Source organism: Protopterus annectens, chromosome 8.part0, assembly GCF_019279795.1.
Source record: "Protopterus annectens isolate FY-2018-M chromosome 8.part0, PAN1.0, whole genome shotgun sequence".
NCBI lineage: Eukaryota > Metazoa > Chordata > Ceratodontiformes > Protopteridae > Protopterus > Protopterus annectens.
In genome coordinates, this window is record NC_056741.1 from 316,472,591 (window position 1) to 316,486,178 (window position 13,588).

Genomic DNA, 13,588 nt, shown 5'->3' on the forward strand with positions numbered 1-13,588 from the left:
TGTGCCACTGTTGCTGTGCAAAAAGGTAGCACCCCCCCCCCAAAAAAAAAAAAAAAACGTAAGTAACTTTTTTTTCAGTATATGTCCTGTCTTTCTTTGTGCCTTTCTCCACCCCATTTGGCTGATGGCAGTTGAGTAAGTGGACTTTGTCCCTTTAATCCCTTGATCTCTAGAAAACACACCCATGAATTTTAGCCTGTCTTAATGCTTCAGCCACTCACCCTTTCTTTGTTGTAAGAGCACTCATCTTGCACATTTTTTCCTACTTTGATAGTTCACATCTCAGTAAATTCTTCAGAACTAGCTATACATAGTATTCAGTTGTGGTCTTAGCATCCCTGTTGGTTGGACAAGAGACACCCCGCTTCCCAAGAGTAACTATTTCACCACCATTCATCCTTCAGTACAAGCACATCTTTGGCTAACTAACTTAAGATAGGATATTTCCTCCCAGATTTCAGTCTTTTGTAGATCTATTTTACTGATAATTCTGTATCTTAGATTAGCACTTATATCTCTTGAAGGCTTATTCCCAACTTATCAGCTGTTGTGCCATCAGCAGATTGCTTGATACCCGATTTCCGCTTCATTAAGTATAATATATATATAGATATACTATAGTGATCAGCACCCCACATATTGGCTTTTCACTGAACATCTCTTTCTTTTCTTGTGATTCGTCCAGATGTTCATTACCTTGGGTCATACTTCAATGCCCCTTAGCTTTCCATCCGTCATATTGCATGATGTGGGATTTCCTTGTCAACCTTAGCTGGTTAACACCCTATAAACTGTATCTTCCTAGGCAAATTGTTTTGTGGAGCCATGTATTTCTTAGTTTATAGATAACTATGTACTTTTGACTCCCAGTGAGTGTGGCTTGAGCCTTTAAAAAATGAAGTTATCACCTTACACTTCAAACAAATATTCATATCTAGAACCATAAAACTGTAAATAGCAAACTATTCAGAATAAATTTAATCTCTGCATTAGTGGCATTCATGCAGTTTGATGCTTTAGATTGGATTTTACAAGCCAAAATAATTGCAGTGAACATTAATTTTGTAGTGTTGTATAAACAGCTTAGGATATCAGTAAACATTCAGACAAGACACGTACTGCCAACAGGATTTTCTTCAAACAGCTTTCCGCTTTCATGTAGGGGTATGCATTTCTGTCTGTTACCTGAATGTTGAGATATTTAGAGAAATATGAAAATTACACTACAAATAAGCAGTATACAAATACAATATCTTTTTAGCTGCATTAGACAGAAGCCAAATATCGATACAGTTCTGTTTGCGAGCATGTATGTTTTATGTTGAAATCTTCTGATACCTTGTATGCAGCATGGTTTTGGAATTATTGTTGCATATATGAACAAGCAACGTTTGATGCCTGGAAGCATCAGTAGAAGTTAACTGCAGAATTGCCTAGAAGTGCATTCGGCTGTAATGAGTTAATGAATCGCTCTAACATTCAGAGGCAGATTGTTATGCAGACTAACCATGGACCAAGAAATAAATGTTGCCCTTAATGAATTTCTACATTTATCCATCTTGAGGGTGAATCCACTTCCCACCAATGAAAAATTAGTTAAAAAATACCTGTTTATTAGTTACTTGAGTTAGTCATGTTGTACTCTAAATTCCAAGCGTAGTTTCCTCTTAATTACCTATAACAGAGTATACAGTGGATATAAAAAGTGTACACACCCCTGTTAAAATGCCAGGTTTTTGTGATATAAAAAAAGAGACCACAATAAATCATTTCAAAACTTTTCACACCTTTAATGTGACCTATAACCTGTACAGTTCAATTGAAAAACAATGTACATTCTCCAAAACCAATAAGTCACCTATTGTAGGAAAAAAATAGGGAGTTATATTCTATGCTGGTTGAACATAAGAAGCAAAAAGTTTGACCAGATTACCGAGTATCCATGCAGTGAAGTTCTTAAAAATTAGTCTGATAGTACACGTTGTTTTACTTTTGACTGCCATAGCTTGGACTTTATATTTTAACGTGTTGCTCATTTTTACCACCAAGATCTTTGTTATTTTAGTATTCTTAGTTCTGTGTTACCCATACAGATTTTCATCATGGGGAAGATTCCTAAAATACAAAACTCTACATTTGTCCTAATTAATGTTTAGTCCGACATTCTTCAACCAGTTGTTGTATGCCTTCAGCATCCAGTACTGCAGTTGTCATGATGTGTGGAATTGTTTTAATTACCTTTCTAGAGTGTAAGTAATGATGGCTGCTCTGATACATTATAGGTTCTTAGTAAGTACCAGGCTTAGCTGCCCTTTTGGGCCAATTTAAGCATAGCCAGTTTCCCTTTTGGTGCTTGAAGTAACCTATCCCATTTGGAGTTAGATTGGCCGTACCCATCCTACGGTCGATAATGCATTACCCCTAATGAAAATAACTGGAATCATGCCATAGATAATTTGAGGGGAGCCATGCCTGGGATAAAGCATTTAGGAGCTTTGTCTGCCGATTAATAGTACAGCTGACAGCCTCTGTGAAACTTTTCTGTTTCTCATCCATAGATTCAAGTTGTGTTTGTATGTGGAGCGGGATGGGCTTTGTTTTACATGGATGAGGGAGACTTGTCGAGCAGTGGTATCCTCCTTGAGATATAACTGTCCCTTTAAACCACTGAAGTTTATGTTCCTAGTCAGGGTATTTCTTATGCGTTTGACTTGATGATGTGCAGTAAATCCATTACACTTGGGTTGGAGGATGCCATACTTCATGAAGATTGCCTTGCACACCTGCTTAAACTGTTTTGAAAAGATTACACAGCCTTGACAAGGACCCAAGTGAGCATTGCTAACTGATGGCAAGTATTTGGGCTGTGGCAGATTATGTCCTCCTTGCCTGCTCTGTCCTTAGCATGTGTAACTCATTTTCACCTCTTTTCTGCTTACTATTCATTCTGTTTAGCTCTTCCACATTTCTTCTTGCATTTACAAAGTTGATACTGTAATGATTTGTTTTTTAGTAAAAACAGAGATGAACATTTTGAATGTGTAATGCTTCCCCCTCATTGCTTCCTGGTTTTCTTGTACTACTCCTCATCCTACATTTTTCAAGCAGATGTTTGTTTGTACTTCCTAATGTTTTTAAATGCCTTGTGTGATAATGTGTCATCTCCTTGGTTACCTTTTTCTTGTATTCTGCCTTAGATTTGTGGGCAACCCAGCTACATTTTTTCCTGACCGAAAGTGATGTGAATGCAAGGGCAAATGCCATGCCAGAAGGGCAAACAGTTTTTATGGTGGTCCTGGGATCTGCAGTGGTATTTTTCTCAACATTGTTGTGGAAGCACAAAGGAAATTGCATCTTGCTTTGAGTCGCATAAAATGCAAGTCAGGCCACAGTGGTTAAAACCAGGGTCTCCAGCTTTCCATTGTAGCACTTTAACACTTACGATTTATTGAAGTCAAGCAGTTTAGAAGTGTTGTATAGTATAGTAAGAGAATGCACGGAGATCAGAAAGCAGATGTAAACTATTTCTACATGCCTTTGATCTAAGAGTACACTGTTCCTAAGTGATTGGAATGCAATGTAATACAGTACAAAGATACACAAAGTAGACCTAAGCATTTTTTCTCTGTTTTGGTTTTCATAGCTTTACTTTTATTGTTAATTTAGATGAACTGGAAATGAAAGAACCTTCCATTGCTGTTGAGCCTGAGCCAGCCCTTGAGACTGAGATAGAGACTCGAACATTGCAAGTACAGAACAAACAGAACCAGAACAAATCCAGCAAGAAGTTTTTACGCCTTTCTCACCTTCGACGAAGAAGGCGCCCTCAGAAAGCTGATGAGAGTGATCTCAGTGAGGGATTTGACTCCGACTCTAGTGAAGAGCTGGCAAAGGACAGTGAGAACTCTGAAGGTGGCTCAGAAAAGAGTGATGAGGAAGCAGAAACTGCTTTTGATGTTGAATCTGAATCTGAAATGAACAGTCAAGAGTCACGTTCTGACTTGGAAGAGATTGAGGATGACCATAATGAATTAAATAAGTTGCATATTTCAAAATTAGCTGATGAATCCATTCAGGAATCAGGGAAAGTGGCAAACTGTAGACTAAATGGGGTCTGCAAAGCAGATAGTTCTGAATGCATTGTAAATGGTCCTGGAACACTTGGAACAAATGAGCCAAACATGGCCAGTAATCTGCAAGCCATGTCCTCACAAATGTTTCAGACAAAAAGATGCTTTAGACTGGCGCCTACCTTCAGCAATATTCTTCAGATGCCTAGCAGTGATCCTTGTCCTTCGGATCCAGTTGAAGTAAAACCTTTTGTCAATGGAGATGTGACAGAACCAAGTACAGCGGAGTATGGTAAGTAGTATTAACCATCCTTTTCACAAGACTTTCCTGATTTTAGCAGTTTTCCTACAAATTAAAATAAATGCCACTTAGCCTGATGTTTTAGGACAGATTTTTTTTTAAATATTAAACTATGAAACTAGTTCTTAAACTTAATGTGACATAAAACAACAGAAACAGCTGAAGAGTTCCAGTGCTTCAGAGCTTGTCTCGCAGATTTAAATTTGTCTGTATGTTTGATTGTCTAAACTTCTGCCTTCTCCGTACATTTTGTCTGCCTTTGATTGTTTAAAGCAAAAGAAAGCTCAACAGTAGCAAAAAAGAGAAATTATATATATATATATATATATATATATATATATATATATATATATATATATATATGAATATGTGTTTGATAAATGTATATTTTAACTCCCAGTAAGTGTGGCTTGAACCTTTAAAAAAATGAAGTTATCACCTTACAGTTCAAACAAATATTCATATCTCTGGAATCATAAGTGTTGATAGAAAACAGTAAATGGCAAGCTATTCAGGTTAAATACATCTTTACATTAGTGGCATTCATTCAGTATGATATCTTAAACTGGATTTTATAAGCCAAAATAAAGACAGTGAATATTAAATCTGATGTTGTTAATCCTAGTTCATTCCTTACGTCTGGGTAGTCGGTTCTGACCTCGGAACTGAGCCGGCCATCTTCCAAGCTCGCGTCAGCCACAAACTCTTGAGCTAAACTCTTACCCAGAATTCCCCTCTCCCTGTTACCTTAGATTTCGTTTGCCACATCGCCATTCAGTCATGTCAAGCCATTGCTCTTGAGCGGCTACTTTTCTTGATATATTACCTCGTAAATTTACCTTTCTTCAAGGAAATTTATTTGTATAGTTGTCTCTTACCCTATCGCATCTAGCGACTCTGTTTTTACATATTTACCCTCTTAACAAAGTCCAGAACCAAAACAAGTAAATCCAAATCAAGGCAAAAGCGACTGGAAATGACTCGAAGAGACTCAAAAAGAAATAGCGTACACTGTTTAATTATCCGCTTTCGTCCACAGACTTCATCAGAATGATACATACAAGACAAAGTTTAAATAAGTAAAAAATCACCATAGAAATTAATTGAAAATAATTAATCATGTTAATTCAAAGATGAGTACCAATACACTTTTAAAAAGACAGGAACACTGTCAAGTAATATGAAGACAAACTAAATCATTGCTTTTGTTGACTTTAAGTTTCCTGTGTTTAAGGAAGCATTTTACATTAATGGCCTCGTTGAGGCCAGGAGGACAGTCAGATCTCAATTTAATTTGCCAATAGGTCTCCCTTTGGAGTAGAAAGTTCTTAAAATCCCCCTCCCTCATGCCTTTGTAACAAACTTCCAAAATTGAAAATAAAAACTTGTTAAAAGAATGACACACTAGACTGTGTTTAAAAAGAGCGTTTTTGTCATCTTTAGTTTTAATACAATATAAATGTTCCCTTATTCGGGTTCTTAACTGCCTAGTCGTCATACCAACGTAAAAGGCGGTACAAGATGAACACAAAGCAATGTAAACAACACCCGAAGAACGGCAGTTCACAAAACCAGGGACAGGAAAAGTCCTGTTAAAAGTAGCCACTGAGATGTATGGTCCAGTTAAAATGTACCTACATGTGTTACAGTCGTAACAGCAATTCATGCCTCTTTTACTTGTGGAAACTCCAGAAAAGGTATTTTCACCTCTTTCCAAAATCTTTTTAAATTGTAATCATTCCTGTGGACAAACAAAGGTTTGTCTCCTAAGACATCATACATTTCAGCGTTCCCCCTAATAACTCTCCAATTTTTTGATATAATACCCTGGATACGCTGACTGTCAGAATTCATCTCTAATGAACATACAATGTTTGGGTTCGGTATGTTACTGTTGTTGGTGTTCTTAAAAGTCAAATTGTCCAAATGTAAACTTAATAATGGTAAATAATGACTAGTTCGTTTGTTATAAATATCAGTGGCCGTTTGGATTAAATCAGATTTTGGGTAGCCCCTGTTGGAAAACAAAGAAATGATAAAACAAAACTCTTGGAAGACATCAGAGTTTTTTGATGTCATACGACTTGCCCTGATGAACTGTCCTTTTGGAATGTTGGAAATAATATGTTTTGGATGCCCACTTTTGTAGTGGAGATACCCGTTATTAAAAGTCTTTTTCCTGTAGATGCGACTATGTATCCTGTTTTCCTCAGGGTCCCACCTCAAGTTAACGTCCAAAAAATTAGTGTTAATACCATGGCCACCAATAACAAACTTTAAATATGAAGAACAAGAGTTAATGTCAGTAAGGAAGGTATCAGTAACCATCTCCTTACAGTCTAAAATGAAAAACAAATCATCAATGAAATGACAATAAAACAAAATTTGATATTTTTGAACTAAAAATGGAATAAATTGACGTTCCCACAATGCCATGACAACGTTGGCATAGGCTGGGGCAGCCGAAGACCCCATAGCTACACCTCTTTTCTGTCGATAATAAACTTGTTCAAACAGAAAAAAATTGTTCTCTAAAATAATCTCCAAAAATCTACAAATCAAGGAAATAGTACTTTTGGAAAATCCAGAATAAAAATTTGTTAAAAAGTTCCTCACAGCTTCAATACCCTCGTCTTGGGGAATGCAGGTGTACAGTGACACCACATCGACAGTTAACATAATGTGCCTATTGGGATCAAAACTGTTTGATGAAACAAAATGGTTGACCTTTGTTAAAAAGTGCCATGAGTCACGAAGAAAAGAAGTTTCATGGGCGATAACAGGACCCAATAAAGCGTCGATGACAAGTGCCAACCCTTCAGTGATACAGTGAGGTGACGAAACAATAGGCCTGAAGGGTGGATTTTCAAGGGATTTATGAGTTTTAGGGATTCCAAAAATAACCCCAATACGTGGCTGGTCAATAACACAAAATTCATAAAGCTCATGACTAATGTCCCCCTCCATGAGTGCTTCATATAAATATGAGTGTATAGAGCGTTGACGCTTGTGAATGTCAAAAAGTGAAATAATCTCATATTCATCAGTGTTATTCAGAAGCTTCAAAATCCCTTCTATATAAGCTTCTTTTTTCATAATAACAATGTTGTTACCCTTGTCACTCTTCATAAACATCAACCTGCTACCCATAGACTGTAAATTTTTTAGGGCTTTGCTTTCAGAACAAGAAAGATTTTGGTCACAATTGAAGGTGTGAGTTAACAAAGAATCAATATCCTGCAAACAATTTTCTTCAAAAATTCTAATAGTGTGCTGTAATTTGGGACAAAAAACAGAAGGTTTAATGAAAACCTGATTGGAAATGGTGACATCATGCAGTAAATAGTGTAGATTGAGTTTCCTAACATACTGTTTGATATCAATGACAGTTCTAACATAATTGGCTCTTAAACGTGGAACAAAATTGAGCCCAAGTTTCAAAATGTTCATTTCATCAGGTGAAAAAACACAGTCAGTCAGGTTAATCACACTAAAGTAACCATGTCCACCTTCTAAGTTTCCTCCCCCGATGATTGCGAACTCAGAAAAGTTCGACTTCGGGTCAAAACAGTTTTTGTTGAAGCTTGATGCTTCTTGTTGGGAAAAGAAGGCGGCACCACAGCATGAGCTGATATAGAACCCTGGTTAGGCATATGTTTGGATTTAACAACCGCATTGTTGTCGATAGCGGTCAAAAAATTGCTATCAGATGTTGAAATAGAACCTGAATCCGGAACAGGAATAACACCTTCGACAAAACTGTTAGGCGTTTTTTTATTATTGTTATTGCCCCCAAAAGAAACAGAGTCAGGTTCTTGTACTACTGCCGAACCCGAGGTGTGCTCAGCAGGACTGACTTTTTGTTTGTGATCAGTACTTGGTAACACTTTACTAGCCCAGTTGGTAGTCGGTTTGAAGACAGTTTGGTTAGTGGTATTATAACCCCTGTTGGTTTTGTTGGAAGGAACAAAGTTAAAATAAGCAGAGTCATTCTCGTAAGCAGTGATGTCCCGTAACAGTTTATTATGTTTTCTGTTAATGTTGTCTGCTGAAGAATGATCGAGTTCCTGAATAATGGTATCAAAGAGCTCTCCAAAACTGTTGTCATCCAAAAGCTCTTTGAAAAACAACTCTAAATTAATGATTTCCTTTTTTAATGCCTCCAGTTTGCCCAAGTTGTTGTCAACAAGAAGTTTTAGAAACCGTAAACCGGCTTCATTGAAAAAGCCGGTTAAGGTTTTGAAAAAAAGATCTCCGGATTGAACTCCGTTGGGGCATTTGAAAAAATGCAACCCTTTCGGAACAATGTTTAACTCAAGGCACCGCAAAACATAACAATTTTCTAAATTAATGGAATTGTACCTTTTGAGCAGTTTAAATAACTGCTCACGCTTGTCCTGAAAATCATGGTGCCGTAGTGACTTCTTTGATCCGTCAACTTTACCAAGAGAACCAAACGGGTTTTCAGCATGGTCGAAAAAATGACTCAAAGTCGCCCGACCAATAATGCGCGATGTAGTAGAACCCAAATCCTTCACTGCTGGAGGTGGATTATCAAGACAAATGACTGTGTCAAGTTCGTGAAAGGAACCAACAGGACTAGATATTTTAGTAATAGGTTCAACAACGTTAGCCTTAGTAATAAGATACTGTAACGAACTCTTAATGTCCGTTAAGGCACCAATAAGTAAAGCACTCAGGTTAACAGCCTCAGAGGAGGGCATGGGGTGAATACTAAGATTCAAAAGAGGATCTTCAGCCGCCTCAGCCATGAAACTCACAAAAACCAGTAACAAAGTCCAGAACCAAAACAAGTAAATCCAAATCAAGGCAAAAGCGACTGGAAATGACTCGAAGAGACTCAAAAAGAAATAGCGTACACTGTTTAATTATCCGCTTTCGTCCACAGACTTCATCAGAATGATACATACAAGACAAACAAAGTTTAAATAAGTAAAAAATCACCATAGAAATTAATTGAAAATAATTAATCATGTTAATTCAAAGGTGAGTACCAATACACTTTTAAAAAGACAGGAACACTGTCAAGTAATATGAAGACAAACTAAATCATTGCTTTTGTTGACTTTAAGTTTCCTGTGTTTAAGGAAGCATTTTACATTAATGGCCTCGTTGAGGCCAGGAGGACAGTCAGATCTCAATTTAATTTGCCAATAGGTCTCCCTTTGGAGTAGAAAGTTCTTAAAATCCCCCTCCCTCATGTCTTTGTAACAAACTTCCAAAATTGAAAATAAAAACTTGTTAAAAGAATGACACACTAGACTGTGTTTAAAAAGAGCGTTTTTGTCATCTTTAGTTTTAATACAATATAAATGTTCCCTTATTCGGGTTCTTAACTGCCTAGTCGTCATACCAACGTAAAAGGCGGTACAAGATGAACACAAAGCAATGTAAACAACGCCCGAAGAACGGCAGTTCACAAAACCAGGGACAGGAAAAGTCCTGTTAAAAGTAGCCACTGAGATGTATGGTCCAGTTAAAATGTACCTACATGTGTTACAGTCGTAACAGCAATTCATGCCTCTTTTACTTGTGGAAACTCCACAAAAGGTATTTTCACCTCTTTCCAAAATCTTTTTTAAATTGTAATCATTCCTGTGGACAAACAAAGGTTTGTCTCCTAAGACGTCATACATTTCAGCGTTCCCCCTAATAACTCTCCAATTTTTTGATATAATACCCTGGATACGCTGACTGTCAGAATTCATCTCTAATGAACATACAATGTTTGGGTTCGGTATGTTACTGTTGTTGGTGTTCTTAAAAGTCAAATTGTCCAAATGTAAACTTAATAATGGTAAATAATGACTAGTTCGTTTGTTATAAATGTCAGTGGCCGTTTGGATTAAATCAGATTTTGGGTAGCCCCTGTTGGAAAACAAAGAAATGATAAAACAAAACTCTTGGAGAGTTATTAGGGGGAACGCTGAAATGTATGACGTCTTAGGAGACAAACCTTTGTTTGTCCACAGGAATGATTACAATTTAAAAAAGATTTTGGAAAGAGGTGAAAATACCTTTTGTGGAGTTTCCACAAGTAAAAGAGGCATGAATTGCTGTTACGACTGTAACACATGTAGGTACATTTTAACTGGACCATACATCTCAGTGGCTACTTTTAACAGGACTTTTCCTGTCCCTGGTTTTGTGAACTGCTGTTCTTCGGGCGTTGTTTACATTGCTTTGTGTTCATCTTGTACCGCCTTTTACGTTGGTATGACGACTAGGCAGTTAAGAACCCGAATAAGGGAACATTTATATTGTATTAAAACTAAAGATGACAAAAACCCTCTTTTTAAACACAGTCTAGTGTGTCATTCTTTTAACAAGTTTTTATTTTCAATTTTGGAAGTTTGTTACAAAGACATGAGGGAGGGGGATTTTAAGAACTTTCTACTCCAAAAGGGAGACCTATTGGCAAATTAAATTGAGATCTGACTGTCCTCCTGGCCTCAACGAGGCCATTAATGTAAAATGCTTCCTTAAACACAGGAAACTTAAAGTCAACAAAAGCAATGATTTAGTTTGTCTTCATATTACTTGACAGTGTTCCTGTCTTTTTAAAAGTGTATTGGTACTCACCTTTGAATTAACATGATTAATTATTTTCAATTAATTTCTATGGTGATTTTTTACTTATTTAAACTTTGTTTGTCTTGTATGTATCATTCTGATGAAGTCTGTGGACGAAAGCGGATAATTAAACAGTGTACGCTTTTTGAGTCTCTTCGAGTCATTTCCAGTCGCTTTTGCTTTGATTTGGATTTACGTATTTACCCTCTTTCTTACCTTGTTGGTATCTGTTTTACCATCATTGGTAGTCTTTCCCCTTGTACCTTCGGGTATCCTTTGTACCATAGCTGGTACTCTACTTTCCCTTTTTTTCCCTTATATCTGTTTTTTCTCTCACCTATCATGGCAGAAAAGAAAGGATGTCCTGGCTTTAAGAGGTGTACTAGTTGTGGCCACAAGTTACCTACTTCAGACGCACATGCCTTATGTGTGTACTGCTTGGGTGAACCTCACTTAACTGTCAACCCACCTTATGGGATTTGTAAAAATTTTTCAACCCGGACCCTCTTAGAGAGGAAAAACAAACTTATTTTAAAGGGTATTATGAAAACCGCCTTTACGGAGGCTTCATCCCCTCCTAGCTCCCATAGAAAGAAAGACAACCTAAAGAAGACTAAGTCTCTTCCTTTGTCCCCCGCTGGGGACCCCCAGGAACCGAGACCAAAGAAAGTTAAATTTGTGTCTTCTGAACGGACTTCTTCGGCTCCGAGGCCTACAGTGCCGAAGCCATCGGCACCGACTCCTACTACGGCACCGAGTGTGCTTCAGACCGCATTGGAACCGAGGGGCTTCTCGGCTCAGACCCTTTCACTGGCACCAACCATATAGTCAATGCCGACTGCTACGATGTCGAGGGATTTTCTGGCACCTGTACCTTCTTTGGCACTGACAGTGCTCTCGGCACCGACTCTCCAGTTGGTTCCGAGTACTCCTTTGTTGGCGCAGACACTTTCAGCACCAATTTTGGTGCCAACTACCGCTACGGCACCAACCTTGGTGCAGACTCTGTTCTCAGCACCGACAACTCTCTTGGTGCAGACACCAATAGTACAAGACATTACAGCACCGTTGCCTTCGGTGCAGACACCTATCCTACCTGCTGTTACGACTTGTTCTCCTTTTAAAAACCCCTTTGCCGGCTTTCAATTTACTCCATCTCTAGATAGACCTGACTCCCCATCAGCTATGTCCATGAGATCCACTAGAAGCTTCTCTGAACATGATGTGGTGCGCCTTGTGGACCAATTGCTTTCGGCTAGAGGAATCCCACCTCACAAGACCTATCCCTCCCATGCAGGGGAACATTTTTCCTCAGAGATCCCTACTTGTTCTCCTCTGTCATCTTCAGCCTTTAAGCCCCTTCCTAGAGCACAGACTTCCCCTGCTGCGGCTCCTTTTGTAGACCTCACTAAGGAACCCCAGCTGCCTTTTTGGCAGGAGAGACACTTTACTCCTGTCACTTCTTAGGATGCTAGCTGTGGCACGGTTTCCCCTATGTCCCATGGCCATCCGGAGACTCCTAGTCGGCAGGCTGGCTTGCTTGAGCGAGGGGTGAACTGTAGGCTCCCACCCCTTCTTAGGTGGACCAGCCTTTCAACTTATGGAGAAGGCTCTTGCTGCTGTAGGTGATCCTGTGCCACCAAGTTTTCTGTCCTCCTCTGGGCAGCAACTCACACAAGCCACCCCCTAGTGGACACCGGGCACAAGGGCCTCAGGATACACTCCCACAGGAGGCCCCTCTTGCGCTGTCTTCCCCAGCATCTCCCTCTGAGGAAGATTGTCACAAGTGTTAGTGTAAGAAGAAGCATGTGGACTCCCCAGAAGAGTCCCTCACGGAAGACACAGATTTTGATGATGGGGAAGGGTCCCCTCGATCACTCTCTGAGGTATGTTTTGGGGATATCCTTGAAATCCTTAAACAAAGAGGTGATTGGCAGCCCTCTAACCTGACTTCTGAAGAGTCTGTGTTCCTGCAGGTCTTTCGTGTCTGGCCCCCTACCTCCTGGGTTACTCCACCTGCCGACAGACTTGTTCGGCTCGTCGTGTAGTGTGCATGGAAGGCTCCTGACACCATTGAAATCATTCCCCGGAGGCCAGCTAAAATCTTGTCCTCTCCAGATACTGATCCCCACTGGTCCAAAGGTCTTCCAGTAGATGCCATGGTGGTGGTGGCAGCAACTAAAAAGGATCTGGCAGAAGAGAGCCAGACTGTCCATTCACCCAACAAGGAGTCCCGGACACTGGACAGATTAGGGAAGCGTACCTTTGCATCAGGGACCTTTACTTTTGCGTCCCTGAATTATATGGCACATTTTACCAGGCTTCAAAGAGACTTAATTTCAGAGCTTTCTGAAACTTTGGCCGGAGCTATGTTTGATGAGGTCCGTGACAAAGTTGCCTCACAGTAAGCCACCCTTGAATCAGTATACAACTCCTCCATGCATCTGAGTTCTCATGCATCAGAAGGAGCAGCTAGAGCAGCGGGTGCAGGCATAGTCATGAGATGGCATGCCTGGATGCGCCTGTGTGACCTCGTGGAACCCTTCAAGGCTTCCTTTCTGAACGCTCCCATTGAAGCCTCGTCATTATTTGGACCCAAGATGAGAGATGCGCTGGCTAGATG

The 13,588-nt window shown here is 39.3% G+C and overlaps 1 protein-coding gene across 1 annotated transcript in view; it reads left to right on the forward strand.

Moving 5' to 3' along the window:
• SMG5 (SMG5 nonsense mediated mRNA decay factor) overlaps nt 1–13,588 on the forward strand; it is a 2,571,376-nt gene that overhangs the window by 1,213,362 nt on the left and 1,344,426 nt on the right. Inside the window, exon 12 of the mRNA XM_044079814.1 lies at nt 3,667–4,362. Within this exon, the coding sequence (XP_043935749.1) occupies nt 3,667–4,362 (696 nt within the window). The remainder of the gene's footprint in view (nt 1–3,666; nt 4,363–13,588) is intronic.